At 42.8% G+C, this 20,050-nt stretch overlaps 1 protein-coding gene across 2 annotated transcripts; it reads right to left on the bottom strand.

Annotated features, from left to right (window-relative positions):
• Positions 1–8,439: 8,439 nt before the first annotated feature.
• On the bottom strand, positions 8,440–11,938 carry neurod6a (neuronal differentiation 6a). 2 transcript variants are annotated; one of them, XM_021620547.2, is made up of 2 exons: positions 11,738–11,938; positions 8,440–11,315 (listed from the first exon to the last, which is right to left on the bottom strand). In XM_021620547.2, exon 2 carries the CDS (start codon positions 11,263–11,265, stop codon positions 10,201–10,203), a length of 1,065 nt encoding a protein of 354 aa, XP_021476222.1. In that variant the 5' UTR covers positions 11,266–11,315; positions 11,738–11,938; the 3' UTR covers positions 8,440–10,200. The 2 variants fall into 2 exon arrangements, with proteins under 2 accessions (XP_021476222.1, XP_021476221.1); XM_021620546.2 differs by having other exon boundaries at positions 8,442–11,269.
• Between the last annotated feature and the right edge of the window lie 8,112 nt (positions 11,939–20,050).

Here is a 20,050-nt window from a genome sequence, read left to right on the forward strand (position 1 = left end):
TGTCCATTAATTCACGGTAATCCATTCTGCTTGTTTATGTTTTATCTGTCGGCCCCAGCCGCATTTAGGCTCTGTGTGTAGTTAATCCGACCCTCTCTGCCTAATCAATCGCCATTCTACCTGCTGTTGTTGTGCTAGCTGATTAGCTGTTGTTGTCTCACCTACTGTTTTAGCTAGCTCTCCCAATTCAACACCTGTGATTACTGTATGCCTTGCTGTATGTCTCTCTCAAATGTCAATATGCCTTGTATACTGTTGTGCAGGTTAGTTATCATTGTTTTAGTTTACAATGGAGCCCCTAGTTCCACTCTTTATACCCCTGATACCTCCTTTGTCCCACCCCCCACACATGCGGTGACCTCACCCATTACAACCAGCATGTCCAGAGATACAACCTCTCTCATCATCACCCAGTGCCTGGGCTTACCTCCGCTGTACCCGCACCCCACCATACCCCTGTCTGCGCATTATGCCCTGAATATATTCTACCATGCCCAGAAACCTGCTCCTCTTATTCTCTGTCCCCAACGCCCTAGGCGACCAGTTTTGATAGCCTTCAGCCGCACCCTCATACTACTCCTTCTCTGTTCCGCGGGTGATGTGGAGGTAAACCCAGGCCCTGCATGTCCCCAGGCACCCTCATTTGTTGACTTCTGTGATCGAAAAAGCCTTGGTTTCATGCATGTCAACATCAGAAGCCTCCTCCCTAAGTGTGTCTTACTCACTGCTCTAGCACACTCTGCTAACCCTGATGTCCTTGCCGTGTCTGAATCCTGGCTCAGGAAGGCCACCAAAAATTCTGAGATTTCCATACCCAACTATAACATCTTCCGTCAAGATAGAACTGCCAAAGGGGGAGGAGTTGCAGTCTACTGCAGAGATAGCCTGCAAAGTAATGTCATACTCTCCAGGTCCATACCCAAACAGTTCGAACTACTAATTTTGAAAATTACTCTCTCCAGAAATAAGTCTCTCACTGTTGCCGCCTGCTACCGACCCCCCTCAGCTCCCAGCTGTGCCCTGGACACCATTTGTGAATTGATCGCCCCCCATCTAGCTTCAGAGTTTGTTCTGTTAGGTGACCTAAACTGGGATATGCTTAACACCCCGGCAGTCCTACAATCTAAGCTAGATGCCCTCAATCTCACTCAAATCATCAAGGAACCCACCAGGTACAACCCTAACTCTGTAAACAAGGGCACCCTCATTGACGTCATCCTGACCAACTGGCCCTCCAAATACACCTCCGCTGTCTACAACCAGGATCTCAGCGATCACTGCCTCATTGCCTGTATCCGCTACGGAGCCGCAGTCAAACGACCACCCCTCATCACTGTCAAACGCTCCCTAAAACACTTCTGTGAGCAGGCCTTTCTAATCGACCTGGCCCGGGTATCCTGGAAGGACATTGACCTCATCCCGTCAGTTGAGGATGCCTGGTCTTTCTTTAAAAGTAACTTCCTCACCATTTTAGATAAGCATGCTCCGTTCAAAAAATGCAGAACTAAGAACAGATATAGCCCCTGGTTCACTCCAGACCTGACTGCCCTCGACCAGCACAAAAACATCCTGTGGCGGACTGCGCTAACATCGAATAGTCCCCGCGATATGCAACTGTTCAGGGAAGTCAGGAACCAATACACACAGTCAGTCAGGAAAGCTAAAGCCAACTTCTTCAGGCAGAAGTTTGCATCCTGTAGCTCCAACTCCAAAAAGTTCTGGGACACTGTGAAGTCCATGGAGAACAAGAGCACCTCCTCCCAGCTGCCCACTGCACTGAGACTAGGTAACACGGTCACCACCGATAAATCCATGATTATCGAAAACTTCAACAAGCATTTCTCAACGGCTGGCCATGCCTTCCGCCTGGCTACTCCAACCTCGGACAACAGCTCCCCCCCCCCCGCAGCTACTCGCCCAAGCCTCTCCAGGTTCTCCTTTACCCAAATCCAGATAGCAGATGTCCTGAAAGAGCTGCAAAACCTGGACCCGTACAAATCAGCTGGGCTGGACAATCTGGACCCTCTATTCCTGAAACTATCCGCCGCCATTGTCGCAACCCCTATTACCAGCCTGTTCAACCTCTCTTTCATATCGTCTGAGATCCCCAAGGATTGGAAAGCTGCCGCAGTCATCCCCCTCTTCAAAGGGGGCGACACCCTGGACCCAAACTGTTACAGACCTATATCCATCCTGCCCTGCCTATCTAAGGTTTTCGAAAGCCTAGTCAACAAACAGGTCACTGACCATCTTGAATCCCACCGTACCTTCTCCGCTGTGCAATCTGGTTTCCGAGCCGGTCACGGGTGTACCTCAGCCACGCTCAAGGTACTAAACGATATCATAACCGCCATCGATAAAAGACAGTACTGTGCAGCCGTCTTCATAGACCTTGCCAAGGCTTTCGACTCTGTCAATCACCGTATTCTTATCGGCAGACTCAGTAGCCTCGGTTTTTCGGATGACTGCCTTGCCTGGTTCACCAATTACTTTGCAGACAGAGTTCAGTGTGTCAAATCGGAGGGCATGCTGTCCGGTCCTCTGGCAGTCTCTATGGGGGTGCCACAGGGTTCAATTCTCGGGCCGACTCTTTTCTCTGTATATATCAATGATGTTTCTCATGCTGCGGGCGATTCCCTGATCCACCTCTACGCAGACGACACCATTCTATATACTTCCGGCCCGTCCTTGGACACTGTGCTATCTAACCTCCAAACGAGCTTCAATGCCATACAGCACTCCTTCCGTGGCCTCCAACTGCTCTTAAACGCTAGTAAAACCAAATGCATGCTTTTCAACCGTTCGCTGCCTGCACCCGCACGCCTGACCAGCATCACCACCCTGGATGGTTCCGACCTTGAATATGTGGACATCTATAAGTACCTAGGTGTCTGGCTAGACTCTAAACTCTCCTTCCAGACCCATATCAAACATCTCCAATCGAAAATCAAATCAAGAGTCGGCTTTCTATTCCGCAACAAAGCCTCCTTCACTCACGCCGCCAAACTTACCCTAGTAAAACTGACTATCCTACCGATCCTCGACTTCGGCGACGTCATCTACAAAATTGCTTCCAACACTCTACTCAGCAAACTGGATGCAGTTTATCACAGTGCCATCCGTTTTGTCACTAAAGCACCTTATACCACCCACCACTGCGACTTGTATGCTCTAGTCGGCTGGCCCTCGCTACATATTCGTCGCCAGACCCACTGGCTCCAGGTCATCTACAAGTCCATGCTAGGTAAAGCTCCGCCTTATCTCAGTTCACTGGTTACGATGGCAACACCCATCCGTAGCACGCGCTCCAGCAGGTGTATCTCACTGATCATCCCTAAAGCCAACACCTCATTTGGCCGCCTTTCGTTCCAGTTCTCTGCTGCCTGTGACTGGAACGAATTGCAAAAATCGCTGAAGTTGGAGACTTTTATCTCCCTCACCAACTTCAAACATCTGCTATCTGAGCAGCTAACCGATCGCTGCAGCTGTACATAGTCTATTGGTAAATAGCCCACCCATTTTCACCTACCTCACCCCCATACTGTTTTTATTTATTTATTTTTATTTTTCTGCTCTTTTGCACACCAATATCTCTACCTGTACATAACCATCTGATCATTTATCACTCCAGTGTTAATCTGCATAATTGTAATTATTTGCCTACCTCATGCCTTTTGCACACAATGTATATATAGACTCCCCTTTTTTTCTACTGTGTTATTGACTTGTTAATTGTTTACTCCATGTGTAACTCTGTGTTGTCTGTTCACACTGCTATGCCTTATCTTGGCCAGGTCGCAGTTGCAAATGAGAACTTGTTCTCAACTAGCCTACCTGGTTAAATAAAGGTGAAATAAATAAATAAAAAAAAATAATTTGGTGTACCTTTAATTTGAATTTTCTCGACGCGTAGGTTGTAGGTTATTGTCCTGCTGAAAGGTACATTTCTCCCGAGTGTCTGGTGGAAAGCAGACTGAATCAGGATTTCCTCTAGGATTTTACCTGTGCTTATCTCTAACCCGTTTATTTTTATCCCAAAAAACTCCCCAGACTTTGCCGATATCAAACATACCCATACCATGATGCAGCCACCACCATGCTTGAAAATAAGGAGGCATAAGGCTTTGCATTTAGGCCAACATGTTCATTCCTTTGCCGTGTTTTTCTAGCAGTATTACTTTAGTGCCTTGTTGCAAACAGGATACATGTTTTGAAATATTTTGATTATGTATGTTTGTATCCTTCTTTTCACTCTGTCATTTATGTCATTATTGTGGAGTAACTTCAATGTTGTTGATCCCATCCTCAGTTTTCTAACATCACAGCTATTGATCTCTGTAGCTGTTTTAAAATGACCAATGGCCTCATGTTAACATCCCTGAGCAGTTTCCTTCCTGTCCTACAGCTCAGTTCAGAAGGACGACTGTATCTTTGTTGTGTCTGGGTGGTTTAATACATCCTCCACAGCATAGTTATTAACTTGACCAAGCTTAAAGAGATATGCAATGTCTGATTTGTTAATGTTACTCATCTACCAATCACTGCCCTTCTTTATGAGGTGTTGAAAAGCTCCCGGGTCTTTGTATTTGGATCTGCTTGAAATTCAATGTTTGACTGAGGGACCTTACAGATGTTGTATCTATGGGGGACAGAGGAAGGGGGTAGTCATTTAAAAATCATGTAACTTATTATTTGAATTGTTAAGCCAACTTTTACTCCTGAACTAATTTAGGCTTGCCTAAACAAAGAGGATGAAATACTTATGCAACAACAATATTTTAGCTATTTAATTAGTATTGATTGGTAAACATTTGTAAAAATACAAAAATACAAAAATAAAACTTTGACATTATAGAGTATTTTGTGTAGATGAATGACAAAACAAAATCATCATTAAATGGTAGAGCTCCAACGGCATATTTGGCCTTGTAGCTGAAACAGAACAGGGCTCTAGCATTGACAGTGATTTCTGATAACGGATGGATAAGTCAAGGTTAAATGCGTTACGCCAATGCAGATTTAGGCCAGCAACCTTTTGGGCCATTTCAGTGAGCTAACCGCTGGACCATGCAGTGACCATACTGTTCAGAAGTAGATGCATCTAGCAGCAGTCTACTCCTATATTGCACTAGATGTGTCTTTGTGTGCTAAATTAGCGCAGAATGAAACTGATGACATTGTTCAGGGACTTTAGTTCATTAGCATTTTTGTGCTTAGCATTAGCAGATAATATAAATGGCTTTAAGTGTCTGACAACCCCTTTCCAAATGACTGTTAATGTGGCCCTGATTAGCCTGTGTCTAGTGCAGACAAACTTCATGCAATTTGTCCAGATAGGAAGAGTTCTTACATATTTAATCTCTGGTTCTCTAGTTCTACTAATGGTCCTGTAGATGGATGAGGTCAATGGTTGGGCTATATTCTCTCATTCCACTAGACTGAACTGTAACTTGTTGGCAGTTGAAAGGGATGTTGCACACAAAAGTGACACCCCCAGATACAGAAGTTCAGATAATATACTGAAGAAGTCTAAAGTTAGAATATTTGTTTTATACCAACGGTGTTGTCGCTTTCTGTTTTCACTCACCATGCCGAACATCCCAACATGTCATATAGCTCATTCCAGAACATTTCAGCCAATACAGCAATTGTAGGTCTACCATACCACATTATCGTATAATTCTGTTCCATTTTATGTGCAGACATTACTAGTTAGGCCTACCTCTCAGTAGTATTAGAACCTAAGAACCCCTGATTTAATTTCCCTGATGCCAAGACAAAATGTGAGAATGTGCCAAGTGTAGAAATAGGGGGGGGGGGGGGGGGGGGGTGTTCTTTTACGGACCAGGACCAGGAAGGGTGCCAAGCCGACACCAATCTAATATTTAAACGAGTTATTGGCTGCCGATGTGGTGCAACTTCTGTTAGGAGGATCACCTGCACCCACCACCTCTCCAAGGGCACACACACACACACACACTCACATACACACACCACCTCTCAGAGGACCTGCTTTTCTGAAGGGCTTAGCTCCTTAAACCTTCTAATTAAAACAAGAAATCTCTTCGCCAAGACCCCCACTGCAACCCACCCAAAAAGATTATTAGGAATTTAATGGGGGACATTTTGCATCGCACACCATCTGAGACCCTGGACTTGTGGCAAAATTGTGGGAACGGTGACAAAAAGAGGGAGAGAGGGAGAGAGGGAGGGAGAGAGAGAGAGAGAGAGAGAGAGAGAGAGAGAGAGAGAGAGAGAGAGATGGGGATAGAGAGAGAGAGAGAGAGAGAGTGTGTGTGAGGGGTGAGAGAAAGAGAGGGGGACATCTGAGCCAAGTAGAAGTAGAGGTGGAGAGTGGGCCACCGTCATGCAGCCCCACACAGATAAATCAACATCACAGGAGCACAACATGTTTCACTTGTAATTACGGGGACGGTATTATTAACAGGCTATTCATTCAGGAGGATGTTTCTCTATAGAGGTACTCAGGTGTCTGTTAACCCCCAACACACACACACACACACACACACACACACACACAGAGCTATCCGTACTAAGGGCATTGATGAAAGGCTGGTATCGGTTAGCTGGCTTTAGGTCAATAAACCACTCTTCTACAGATCCTAGGTCAGCCCTAAAATGTGATAAGTGAAAACTGTCCCAGGTTCCATTGGCAAAGAAAGAAAGTGAAGTGGATGAGGATATGGTAGGCTTTTCTCAGCCACATTTTACAGTTAATTCTTATAACACCTTTTATATAGCATAACACACATCAATCTTGAAGTTGTTAATACAGTAACTAAGTGACAAAAAGGCTTGGATAGATGTAGTACACATTGAGTTTTTTCTGCTCCTTTGTGGGCCTCTGTCAGGAGACAGTTTTGTCTCCTGAAATAGGAACATATGCTGTCTGCTAGGCTCTTTCTCTCTTCATCATGTGAAATATCACCACTCTGGGTTATATGACACTTACATATGCAGCCCAAGAATTACAAGCTCATCAAAAGCACTTGTTAATTCACAGGTATCATTTTTGCACCAGTCTGTCAAAAGCTAGAGGTGTTCCTATTTCATTAGTACTAGATATTAGCAGGTAATGGCTGGTACTCTATATTTAATTAGTACTAGATATTAGCAGGTAATGGCTGGTACTCTATATTTAATTAGTACTAGATATTAGCAGGTAATGGCTGGTACTCTGTATTTCATTTGTACTAGATATTAGTAGGTAATGGCTGGTACTCTGTATTTCATTTGTACTAGATATTAGCAGGTAATGGCTGGTACTCTGTATTTCATTTGTACTAGATATTAGTAGGTAATGACTAGTACTCTGTATTTCATTAGTACTAGATATTAGAAGGTAATGGCTGGTACTCTGTATTTCATTAGTACTAGATATTAGTAGGTAATGACTAGTACTCTGTATTTCATTAGTACTAGATATTAGAAGGTAATGGCTCATATTCTGTATTTCATTTTAAAACCTTTGTAGCTAGTCTATATTAGTTCTTAATGGTTCTTCTTTGGAAAATGTTTGTTAATAAACTTAATTATCTTCAAATATGCATTGGTTTTCAATTGAAAGGTACAATATTTGACCCAGCGATAGGCCTACTACACATCTTGCCCCAGAGCAGAACTATCAGGGAATGCGCCATTCACAAGTATGCTAAACTAAAATGTAGCGATTACGTTGAGACCTAAAATGTAGACGACTGATTGGACATTGTTTTACTGTAGTTTTATAGATCTTTAAGGCAAGTGAATTCAATTAGCCTATCCATGATATCTGAGTGGATACGGAACATGTATTTTCAACAGAGCTCTTTGAAGGTAACCTGTCAAATCATGTTTTGTATTTGCATGGTCTCGTGCATCCGGGGACTAATTTCTCAGGATGACAATGCACATTCGCCCGGGGATTAGCGCGACCTATAGCCTACGACGCTTCCCAGCAAGCTTCTGATCTGCAGTCTGTCGCTATCTGGCTGAAGTCCACGCAGTTATAGCGCCCAACTTGGCGACATTTATGGCACAGGCTTACAATGGACGCATGCCCACCTCTCCCTCTCTTTCTCGCTTTCTCTCTCTCTCGCTCTCTAACACACACATTTAGATGTTGTCTTTCTCTAACTGATTTATTAATTAAGTAGAGATACATTTTCTGTCCCCAAGAAATACAAGCTATTTTCGGGTGAATAAAATGTATCAATTTCTGTGTGATTTTTGGACATGGGCTGCCAGCCTATAATCGAAAGGTCAAACGGGTCGTGTGGACAGTATAATGAATTAATTCAATTACATTTGCAACTAAATATTGCTTAATAATATCATGATTACATTGATTGTGTGACTAACAATAAATTCAGGTAGGTTCGTTTCATAAACTCTGAAATATAATATTATTACAAAAGCCATCAGTCATTCGTCTTCAATAATGTATTTGAACGTCACATTATCACTGAAAAACCTTATGCATTGATTTCTATATTCGGCAAACACGGAAAACAATGGAGGCTCTTTAATTCCTTTTTATTCAACGTTATGTTGTTTATAAAACAATCCCATTACCAGATACAAATTTGAAAGAAGGGAAAAAAAACAGAAGCGCACTATACCCCCACGAACACTTCATTGAATAATACAATAATTAGATAATTGGTGTGTGCCAAATATACATTTCAAATTAAGGCAGCCTGTTCAAATAAACGAAATTATTACGTGAGAATTTTCCATAAAGAGATGTTAATAATTTGCCTAACATTATTGTTATAAAAGTATTCAATTTCTAAAGAGCTAAAATAAGCTTTATGCCAATAGGCCAATATTTCTAAGATGAGAATTTAGGAAATAAAGTAGACTAAAATTCTCTCCATAGTTGCATATGAATAGACAAAATATTAACATGTAAACAATAGTCCTCGGTAACAAATCGAATGTGCCCACTATATACAAAAATGTGCATTGATTTGTTGCAAGAAATAAGAAAGATAGCGTGTTCAGTTCCAATATCAGAAATGTGTGTAGGCCTACATTGATTAATTTGTCACAAGGCATAGGCTATAACTTGAACAACGAGATAGGCTATAACCTGAATAACGAGATAGGCTATAACCTGAATAACGAGATTCATTAACCATGTTATAAATACAAAGGGTTATGTTCCCCCTTTCAAACATCTATTCAGTGACACGTGTATTTCATATTTTATAAATAGGATAACTGTACATTCTTCGATTCATATTTCACTTGATAATTAACACAACGTTTGACACTGTAGAAAACACACAATATGTGAACATTTATTTACATATGTCTACCATCCATAGACAAATGATATCTAGATAAATAAATCCAGATTAAATAACTTACAAATAAATACAAGCCTGGCTTGGAACAATTTCTGCAACACTTGAGGCAATGAAAACGTATAGGAATTGTCTGAAGCGTCTTCTAATAGCTCATTTGTTCCAGCTGACTGGTGCCCTACTGACCTGCACGTTTAGTGGGTAATAATAGAGTTGTCTCAGACTGCATGGAGTTCTTTATTGCATACTGTAGTTCCCTTCGCCTTTTATTGCTGTCTTATTTAAGACGTTGCATCACTAGGCCGAACTCCACCATGTCACATTACCCTTTGGATGAATACAATTAGGAATAGAGCATATTCAGCATAAGTATAGTTTGGTAAATTACTTTAATGTGTAAGGGCATCAACAAATTATTTCCAAAAAGAATGTTCTTGCATAACAATTTGTGAATAAACATAGCCTATCCTACTTCTTGACTCCTACAGGAGATGTAGTGGGCCTATTAACTGAACGCTATTTGACAATCTCCCAGACCTCTGTTTGTTTCCGTTGCCTGCATGGTGTGTTTTCCCTAAAATGATCCCACTACAAAACGTATTTACCCTCAGGACAATTAACATTCAATTACAACGAATAAGTGACTATACATCAGATGGCCCACACCACAACCAATCCTCTGGGCACAGACGTCAATTCAACTTCTAATCCACGTTGGTTCAACGTAATTTCGTTGAAATTACATGGAAACAACGTTGATTCAACCAGTGTGTGCCCAGTGGGAAGTGCCCAAAATGGGCCAAGTTGTCAATAATACATGTGTGGGTTCTGTATTTTAGCCTAATTAGGCTACTCCGCTATAAGCTGGTCACATTTGACTTTTCTCTTATCAATTATGAAAAGGCGTGTTTAGTTCCTCCTGCATTGGGTAGAACTGGCTGCGGAGGTGGATGTCATAGGGGACATGGATATCCCGGATGTCAGAGGACCCCCGTGACATTGAGTTCTGACCGAGGGAGTTGCGACCCGCCACCGCCGCGCAGTACCGCATACCGTAATGACAGCTCTTTCCATAGTCCGCTGGCTCCTCGTGCTTTAGGGAGAATATCCCGTTAAAGTTGATTGGAGGGCTCAGAGCACCACTGTCGAATTGAGGGCTCGAACATTCTGGGGACGTGCTCTCGTAGAAGGACTCGTAGGCACTGCAGTAGGAGCTAAATGGTCTGAAAGGTTTGGCGCTGTCCATGGTGCTGCTGCCGTGGCCTGAAGACGCCACAGCCTCGGTGGAACTGTGATAAGGCGCAGGGTACATAGCGTCGAATGGGGACCTACCAGTGAAAGATGTCTCTCCGTTGTGGTCCGTGATGACATTTCTGGCATTGAGCTGGAGACAGCCCGCCACTAAGTTGGTGGTTGGCTGAGACAGTCCCTTGCAGAGCGCCTGGACAAATGCCAATAGGTCGGGTCTCTTGCCGGTGCTGAGGATCTCCGACAGCGCCCAGATGTAGTTCTTGGCCAGTCGGAGAGTCTCAATCTTGGACAGCTTCTGCGTCTTGGAGTAGCAGGGCACGACTTTGCGCAGGCAGTCCAGCGCGTCGTTCAGCCCGTGCATCCTGCTCCGCTCGCGCGCGTTGGCCTCCTGGCGCCGAATCTTCACCCTGTCCACGCGCCCCTTGGTCATCTTCTTTTTACGTGGGCCTCTCCTCCTTCCTGGTAAACCGTCCACGTCCTCGTCTTCTTGGCCTAGCTCCTCTCTCTCGTCCTCATCCCTCTCCGACTCTAACTCATCCTCCGTGGTTTTGATGTGGGTCTGGGAGATGGTATCGGCTGCTTTTAGGAAAGGTTCTTGTTTACTGACCTTGATCTCGCGCACGCAGTCTAGAGGGAAGTTGGCCCCAAACTGGGTCCCGGTCCCTGGCCTCATTGCTGGCTCATCAAACGGTAAGGTCAACATCTTTCTTCAGCGTGACAGAGGGAAGATACGGCTGATTAGTCCGATGTTATCTGTGATTTTATCATTAGACATTTATTAACATTCTTAGCATTATATTTTACCCATGGCCTTATCTGGACAAATTGACATCCAACCGAATTGAATATTATAGGCTAAAATCATTCAATTTTTTTGAAATATATCTATAAAGGTCTATGTCATATAGATGGTATGCATCTGTATGACTTTAGTATACATCTTTACATGATTAGCCTATTACTGATAATAATCCCATGATAAGGACAGTAGCCTAGACACCATACCATTAATTAATTAATTAATTAATTCATTCAACTGAGCATCCTTTTAAACCCTAATTATAAACTATCCTTTTGTTAGATACTTTGATTTCAATTCAATTTCCATCCCACAACATGACACCACTGCATTCTTTTTTTCCCCACACTCAGTCTACATGCATGTTTTCCCTCACCTGGATCCTGTGTCAAACAGTGCACATCTTCTCAATAGCCTTCCAGGTAGCTTTACGCGCCAGCACCTTTTTGTTATCGCGATGGGAGATAGCACCAGAGTGGTCCTACTCTCCTTCTTCTCCTTGTCTTTTTTTCTCTCTCTCTGTCTGTCTGTCTCTCTCTCTCCCCCTCTCTCTCTCTCTCTCTCTCTCCCCCCTCTCTCTCTCTCTCTTTGAGAAATGACACCGATGCCAACCGCCAGAGCTGGTACCCATGCCATCTGCTGATGACGTCACCTGGCAGCGTTGGCCACGTGGTGTGGTCTCGAGGGACTGTTGAATTTCTCCCTGATCATCTGGCATGCTTCTTGCTTCTGGGAAACATCGTAAAGCTTCCCTATAGCTTCTTTAGGAACGGGAGGAAACCAGTAGGGACCTCACACAAAGAACAGATACAACAGATGCATGTAAATTCCAAAGAATAGATGTATTCAATGTGAATATCCATGTTCTGTCTCAGGGCATGGTAATGTGTGGATTTTAAATGATAAAAGCAAGGCAATTACGGGGGAATTAAGGATGTAGTTTTAAGCAATTGTATTGAATTCAATGTTGATGACATGCTATGTTGAAGGTACATAAAACATTACATGAAATGCATGTAATGCATACAAGCCAGAAATACCCACTTCAGAAGTTGCTTAGGTTACACAAATGAGTGACAGCTAGAGTGACATGATTGATAGCTCCTGTCTTTTGGGTCATGTTGTCAAGGGCGTTTGCCAATTGGCTGAGTTTGCACCGATCAGGAGATTCCCAAGGCCTCTCCTAAATGTAGACTTTTTGGGAGAGGAGTGTCATAAAAATAATAACCTGCGATTAGCTAGCATTAATATGCACTAACACCGGTTATGGATGTGTTGAGTAATGCAGCTTCCTACCAATAGGCCCCCAGAGGCCAATCATACTAGTGTGCCTCATTCCATAGTTGCACACAACATCTTTCAATATGAACCGTTTATTGTTACCGTAGAGTAAACTCAATTGTTGTACGATAACTGAGAATGGAGGGTTGATTGAGATCAAAGGTTTTTTGAGTTTAGTTTAGTTTATTAATTTAGACCGTTTAACAAAAACAAGCACACATAACACTTGAAAAATCCATACATGAATAAAATCATTGAGGATAATCCACAATAACCTCTTGAACTTATTTCCACTGTGGTCCTCGAGACAAGTATTTACATTCACTAGTATTTACATTCACTAGTATTTACCTTTTGGATTTAGGGGAAACATTAACATTTGAGTGGTGGCATCTCTGAATCTCTGGTTGGTGGTTGACTAGATGTTTCATGCTTGATTGGTATGTATCAGTCCATACTTATGTATATGAGTTGACAATATGAATAGCATGTCTTTATTGAACCAGATGACCAAGCATTAACACTTTTGTTCCTTGTCTGGTGATTTGGGGTTAATCTGGGAGGTGGCTTGTATATCTGCCTGTATTCTTCTGTTAATTTGAAGGACATGACTCCCATGCATTCAAATACCAGTTAGGGGACTGGGCTGCCTCCATAGCTGCTTTAGTCCTATCAGATATGATGAACAAGCCACTCATTCGCTAATCTCTTGTGAAAGATGAAAACATTAAAATGATACGTCTGTTGGTGGTCTGTGGAAAATGAGGGTCATGAGGACAAATTTCACTGGTGCCAATCAACTCAGAGACACCAAGAAAGCCACATGCTTCTACCTAATAACATTTTTATACTTGTTAAAGAGCATCGTAGATTGACTAGTATTTACATTGGGGATTTAGGGAAAAAAACTAACATTTGAGTGGGTGGCATCTCTGGTTGGTGGTTGACTAGATGTTTCATGCTTGATTGGTATGTATCAGCCCATGCTCATGTTTATGAGTCTGCACACACGCACGCACGCACAAACACACACACACACACACACACACACACACACACACACACACACACACACACACACACACACACACACACACACACACCTCCATCTCAGCCTGCCCACCTCGCCCCCCTCTATAGATGCCTCAGCTGGCGACAAGCTTTCCGGTCCAGTACACACACCAACATCTGATGAGTCAAACTTCCCATTTCAGACTAATCACTTGACTGCACTAATTGCAAATGCAAATATGCAAATTTATATTAATTAATTACTCTGTTAATTAGTTCTCTGGTCTTTTTGGGCCATAAATCATTGTGCAGGAGAAGGGAGAGAGACTAGACCCATCCCATTTCACATAAAACATTTAATACACACCCCAGCTCCGAAATAGTGCACGTGCTTACTTACATTTTTTTTAAAAATTAAAAATATAAAAAGACGCTTGCTCACTACTGTTGTAAAGAAGAATAATTAAATTAAGGGGTTGTGATTAAAAAACATTTTATAAAAAGGGAACATATCATCCTTTGTATTTATACCATGCTTGGTGTAGAATGTCATCCAGCGTTTTAATTATTACATATTTCAGACAGACAAGGTGCAAACAAAGAATGTAATTGAGAACTCTAATAGCATCAAAGGTATTCTTGGTGTCTCTCTTACTGACTGTCTGTTTTATGTTGATATCAATACTTTAAATATTTAAACGATCAATTGCAATAGAATACAAAAAGCTTGGATACCAAAAGGCCCAGCCCTGGAAAAGTGAAGACTTTTCACACTTTCATTTCAGAGCTGTAGTTCGCTTAAAGAGTTTGTTTCTATATCCCCTGTGTGAAAATATTAATTTACTTCTGTCTCAGTTTGAAAACTTGGATAAAAAATAAACAGAAGTGTTGACATACAAAGGTACCCAGGTGTAAGACACATAGCCTGTTAATGGTATGGAAATATGGAGCTGTGAATAATTCATTAATGTTTTAGAAATCAGAATGCTAATTGGTTACCTTGGTGGGAAGCTCTGGTGCAATGGGAACTGTTTCAAAGAAATGAGTGTTTCACTCTATTTGACCAACATTTTTAACATTGTAACCTAATATTTTGCTGATTATTTGTTGTTAATCTTAATAGCAAGGGGTGGAATTGGTGAAGTACTACGATCATAATCTAACATTCTACTTTGGGCTTTTATAGAATGAGCTAATTTCCTGTCTACTGAGGTATTTTCATAAATTCATACTCTATTTGACCCCATGTCATTTAGAGTGCAAACAGCATTTGATGCATATTCTGGCCACAATATAACATTTATTTTTCATCATAACCTTTCCGTGTTACGCCAGATATTAGGAGGGATTCAGAGGTTTGACTTCCAATAATTTATGAAAATGAAGTATTGTTCAGTTCCAGCAGGGTTGATGTGTCAAATTATTTTACATTTTGTTGTTGAATTCAGCCAACGATGTCACCAAGGGATTGAGACCAGGGAGGAGCAGAGGGTGAGTGGATGCCAGCTATGTTGATTTGAGTGTTGTTAATATCTTTGCCGTGCCAGATTTGGAGATCAGGCCAGGGTTTTCTTCGCTCCAGCCCTTTGGCTGTTAGTTCACCTGAGTTCCTGCAGGATGCATGTTGTGTGAACATCCCTGAGCCACCCTACATCTTACCTCTGGTGGTTATTGCTGTGGGGAGACTGGCTGGCAGAGACTGAGTCTGGGGACTCGGGGAGGGGGAGGGGGGTTTGGCAAGGGATCTGGCTACCTCCATTGCCTCCTACAGTCTCCATACCACTTAACTCCCCTGCCTCCCCCTGTCTCCTCTTGCCTCCCCTGCCTCCCCTGTCCCCCTCTATTTCCTCCTGTCTCCCCCTGCCTCCAGTACCTTCCCCTTTTATAACTCTATAATGAAATTCTACACGTTTTGCCATGGGGCAGGGATGGATTTTTTGCTGTTTTATAGCAAATTTCCTGAAATTCTACAAATGTTGCTATCTAGAGCCTTCCAGACTTCCAGGGGGGCCCCAACCCTGGAGTTCGGGGGGCCCAGGACACATGCGCTGCGTGCCTGTTCGGTAATCCGGTCCTGCCTACATGCAGCCCCCTGCCACTCCCTTCTCCCCCTGCCACCCTTCCCCAGTTTACCTCCCCTTGTCACCCTACCCACCTCCCCCTGTCTCCCCTGCCTCCTCCAGGTCTCTCTTGACTAACCTGGTAAAATGAAGTTTAAATAAATAATCTCCCCACCTGCTTGAGGCAGCTCTCTAGCCAATTGTTCCCTGCAGGCGATGCCCAGTCCAGATTAGGGAACCTTGCCTCCTCGGGCTCTGGCTCTGGAGCTTGGAAGGTTTGTTCTTAGTTAAGCTGCTTGACTATTCATGAAGACAGGACAGCTTCTGAATATGAGTCTATCACTGGCACAGGTATACCAGTGGACTTTCTCACAACAAATAAACAACAATAGATGGATAGACTTGGTTCTTGGTGCCAAGATTAGATAGACCAATACTTTATTGATCCCTAAAGGAAAATCAATATTCATAAGTGGAGGTAAAGACAGGTTTATATTATTGACAGCATCCCCAGAGGTGAGTCACATCACCTGCCATTATTATTCATAATATGAGGTGGGTGGTTGGTTGGTGGAAAGGGCATCACAATGAAGGTTGTTATTTTGTGGCGTGAAACTTGGACTTCTGCCCAGTTTCTCAGATGATGAAAATCACCTTCATGTGTCCCCGCTGGCAGGTGTAAACAAATGAACAAATTGCAACCTTTGAAATAGAAAGTGAATATAGTTTGAGCCTAGTGATTACCTCTCCAACGGAGGTGTTGGCTTCCTCTGTGTAAGACATGTGCCAGGATTCAGGAATGACACTTCTTATTTCACAAATCTGTCGCTCACCGTGCAACACCTTTGACATTTGAAATGTAATTTCTATTCATTTAATGAGTGTTAAGTACATGTTCTGTCACTGACAATTAGATACACGTTTGATTGGAGGAGAAGAAGCATTTAAATTGTACTCAAAGTAAGCATAGATATTACCAGATATGAACTATTTCAGCACATTTAGTTTAATAAATCAAATAGAGCGCTGACAGTACTAGGTTGCTTGTACAGTTTCGGGTGGTATCAGGCCAAGTCCAATATTTACTGGATACTATAGTTAAAATACAGTAATATGACTTACATGTTGTTGTGGCATTTCAGTAATGTTAGAGGAAGGTTATGGCTTAGTTAGTGGGGCCCCAGCTGGTTGTGGGAATGTCATTTTTATCACGTGCCATCAAACCTCTGTTCCAAAGCCAATCTAATTGTCTAAACTGGAATGGAACAGCACCCTATTGTACAGTGAGGCACTAAGGCAAATATTGTTTTGGACGCTTTCCTGGAAATCCTTTACAAAAAATCACATCAAGATCACATTAATACATGAATAGATGGATGGACATGATAGTTGATGGATATGGATGGGAATGCATAGGCACATGCATACGAACCACTTCTGCCATTTCTATAACCCGAACAGAAACCATCTCGGTGGCATCTGCATGTGTTCTTCAATGGAAGTGCATCATATCGCTGAACACTTTAACACTAATAGAACTCTTACATTCTAATAGGGGTTGCTAATGACCCGTGTGAAAACAGAGGAGCTTCGGCAGAGAAGAGAGAGATCAGATGCAAATGACACAGCTTGCTACGACGCTAATGGCCGTCGAGACGTTGTACTGAACGCACACATACTGTTTACTCATGTTGCTCTTCCTGTAAAGAAAGATTGGTGTGCCATGGGAAAAGGAAAATGGAGTTGGGTTGTAAAATGTACACATACATACGCGCAGAGATATGTACGTAGCTATGTACAGTATGTCATGAACACAAACAAACAGTGAAACATGCTCAAACACATAACTCATAATAACACCAACACACCTTTCAACGTTACAGAAAGTTAATGCACATGTCAAATAAAAGCACAAATACCATCTGGTTGGTTTGTACTAATGAGTTGCTTGATTTAACTCATTTCACCTCTGTTGAATGGTACCAGTGCTGGGAGACTTGATGCTTGGAGTGGGGTTGGTTAGAGAGGCGTGCTGGTCTAGTTGGGTCTCTGGACCCTCAGGACATGGTTAAATGTCCTTGGTTTCAACAGACAGCTGTCCCTACTTAGACTCTAATTTCATATTCTCCTCCCACCCCTCCTCTCCCTCCAGTCTGGTGGATAAGATGCATTCATAGACTGGAAACAAGGGCCTGGCACCACGTCCACTCCCCCGCCTTGTTGACTAAACTAATCTACCCAGCCACAGTGCTGCTACCGAGGGAACTCGGACCACTACTTGACTCTGTGATCTGGGATGGTTGTGGAGATTAATTTCCTGAGCCATTAAAGGATGGGCCGTGTGTTAGAGACTGGGGAAGAGAAATATGTACAGTGCATTCGTAAAATATTCAGACCCCTTGACTTTTTCCACATTTTGTTACATTACAGCCTTATTCTAAAATGGATTAAATGTTTTTTTTCCAACCACCAATCCAATCTACACACAATATCCCATAATGACAAAGCAAAACCAGGTTTCTATATATATATTTTTTTACAAATGTATTACAAATAAAATGAAAATATAACATTTACATGAGTATTCAGACTGTTTGCTCAGTACTTTGTTGAAGCACCTTAGTCAGCGATTACAAACTTGATTCTTCTTGGGTATGATGCTATAAGTTTGGCACACCTGTATTTGGGGAGTTTCTCCCATTCTTCTCTGCAGATCCTCTCAAGCACTGTCAGGTTGGATGGAGAGCGTTGCTGCAGAGGGCTTTCCAGAGATGTTGATTGTGTTCAAGTCCCGGCTCTGGCTGGGCCACTCAAGGACATTCAGAGACTTGTCCCAAAGGCACTCCTGCATTGTCTTGGCTGTGTGCTTAGGATCGTTGTCATGTTGGAAGGTGAACCTTCGCCCCCAGACTGAGGTCCTGAAGTCTCTGGAGCAGGTTTTCATCAAGGATCTCTTTGTACTTTGCTCCGTTCATCTTTCCCTCGATCCTGACTAGTCTCCCAGTCTCTGAAAAACATCCCCACAGCATGATGCTGCCACCACCATGCTTCACCGTAGGGATGGTACCAGGTTTCCTCCAGACGTGACGTTTGGCAATAAGACAAAAGAGTTCAATCTTGGTTTCATCAGACCAAAGAATCTTGTTTCTCATGGTCTGAGAGTCTTTAGGTGCCTTTCGGCAAACAAGTGGGCTGTCATGTGAATTTTACTGAGGAGTGGCTTCCTTCTGGCCACTCTACCAGAAAGCCCTGATTGGTAGAGTGTTGCAGAGATGGTTGTCCTTCTGGAAGGTTCTCCCATCTCCACAGAGGAACTCTGGAGCTCTGTCAGATTGTCCACCGGGTTCTTGGTCACCTCCCTGACCGATGCCCTTCTCCCCCGATTGCTCAGTTTGGCCGACAGGTCAGCTCTAGGAAGAGTCTTGGTGGTTGCAAACTTGGGGACCTTCAATGCTGCAGAAATTGTTTTGGTACCTTTCCCCAGTTCTGTGCCTCAACACAATCCTGTCTCACAGCTCTACAGACAATTTCTTCGACCTTATGGCTTGGATTTTGCTCTGACATGCACTGTCAACTATGGGACCTTATATAGACAGGTGTGTGCCTTTTCAAATCATGTCCATTCAAGTGAATTTGCCACAAGTTGACTACTAAAACATACTGCAAAACAGTGTTTTAATCAATATTTAGTGAGATTTGAATATATTTTAATATAGGTTAATATAACATTTTTAATGTTTCACTATTTTAATTTTTATGAAATTCACTGAGGAGGATGATCCTCCCCTTCCTCCACTGAGGAGCCTCCACTGGTATAACTACACTACGCATCTGAAACAAGCAACAGCATAGTTTTAAAAGTTACAGGTTCATCTACTTATCTACATATCTTATCTACTTATGTGTCTACTTATCTACACATTGTCTCAAAATAAAAACACCATGAATTAAAGCTGACTGTATAATTTCAGAGTATCCCTTCATCGTTATCACAGATGCTTCCTGGCAAAATGCTAATATAGTCTCCATTAATCCCCTAATAAATGCTGCTCACTTTGTGAGTAAATACATGATGTAACACTAAGCAGCCAGTGAACTGCATGGGTTTGTTATTGTCGTGCCCATTGGAACGTTATCTCTCTCTCTCTCTTCTCTCTGTTCACAGCCGATCTGATATCTTTTAGGCCCATCTGGTCAGCCTGCTCTGGGGCTGCTGCTGCGTTAGTCATGGCCTGGCCTGGCCGTGTCCACTTCTGCCCACTGCCCACCCTCCAGCCTGTCTCTCTGGGGTCTGTCCAGTGGGCAGTGTTCATGCCACCCACAGACAGGCTGCTGTG

The sequence above is a fragment of the Oncorhynchus mykiss genome, chromosome 11 (assembly GCF_013265735.2).
Source record: "Oncorhynchus mykiss isolate Arlee chromosome 11, USDA_OmykA_1.1, whole genome shotgun sequence".
Classification (NCBI taxonomy): domain Eukaryota; kingdom Metazoa; phylum Chordata; class Actinopteri; order Salmoniformes; family Salmonidae; genus Oncorhynchus; species Oncorhynchus mykiss.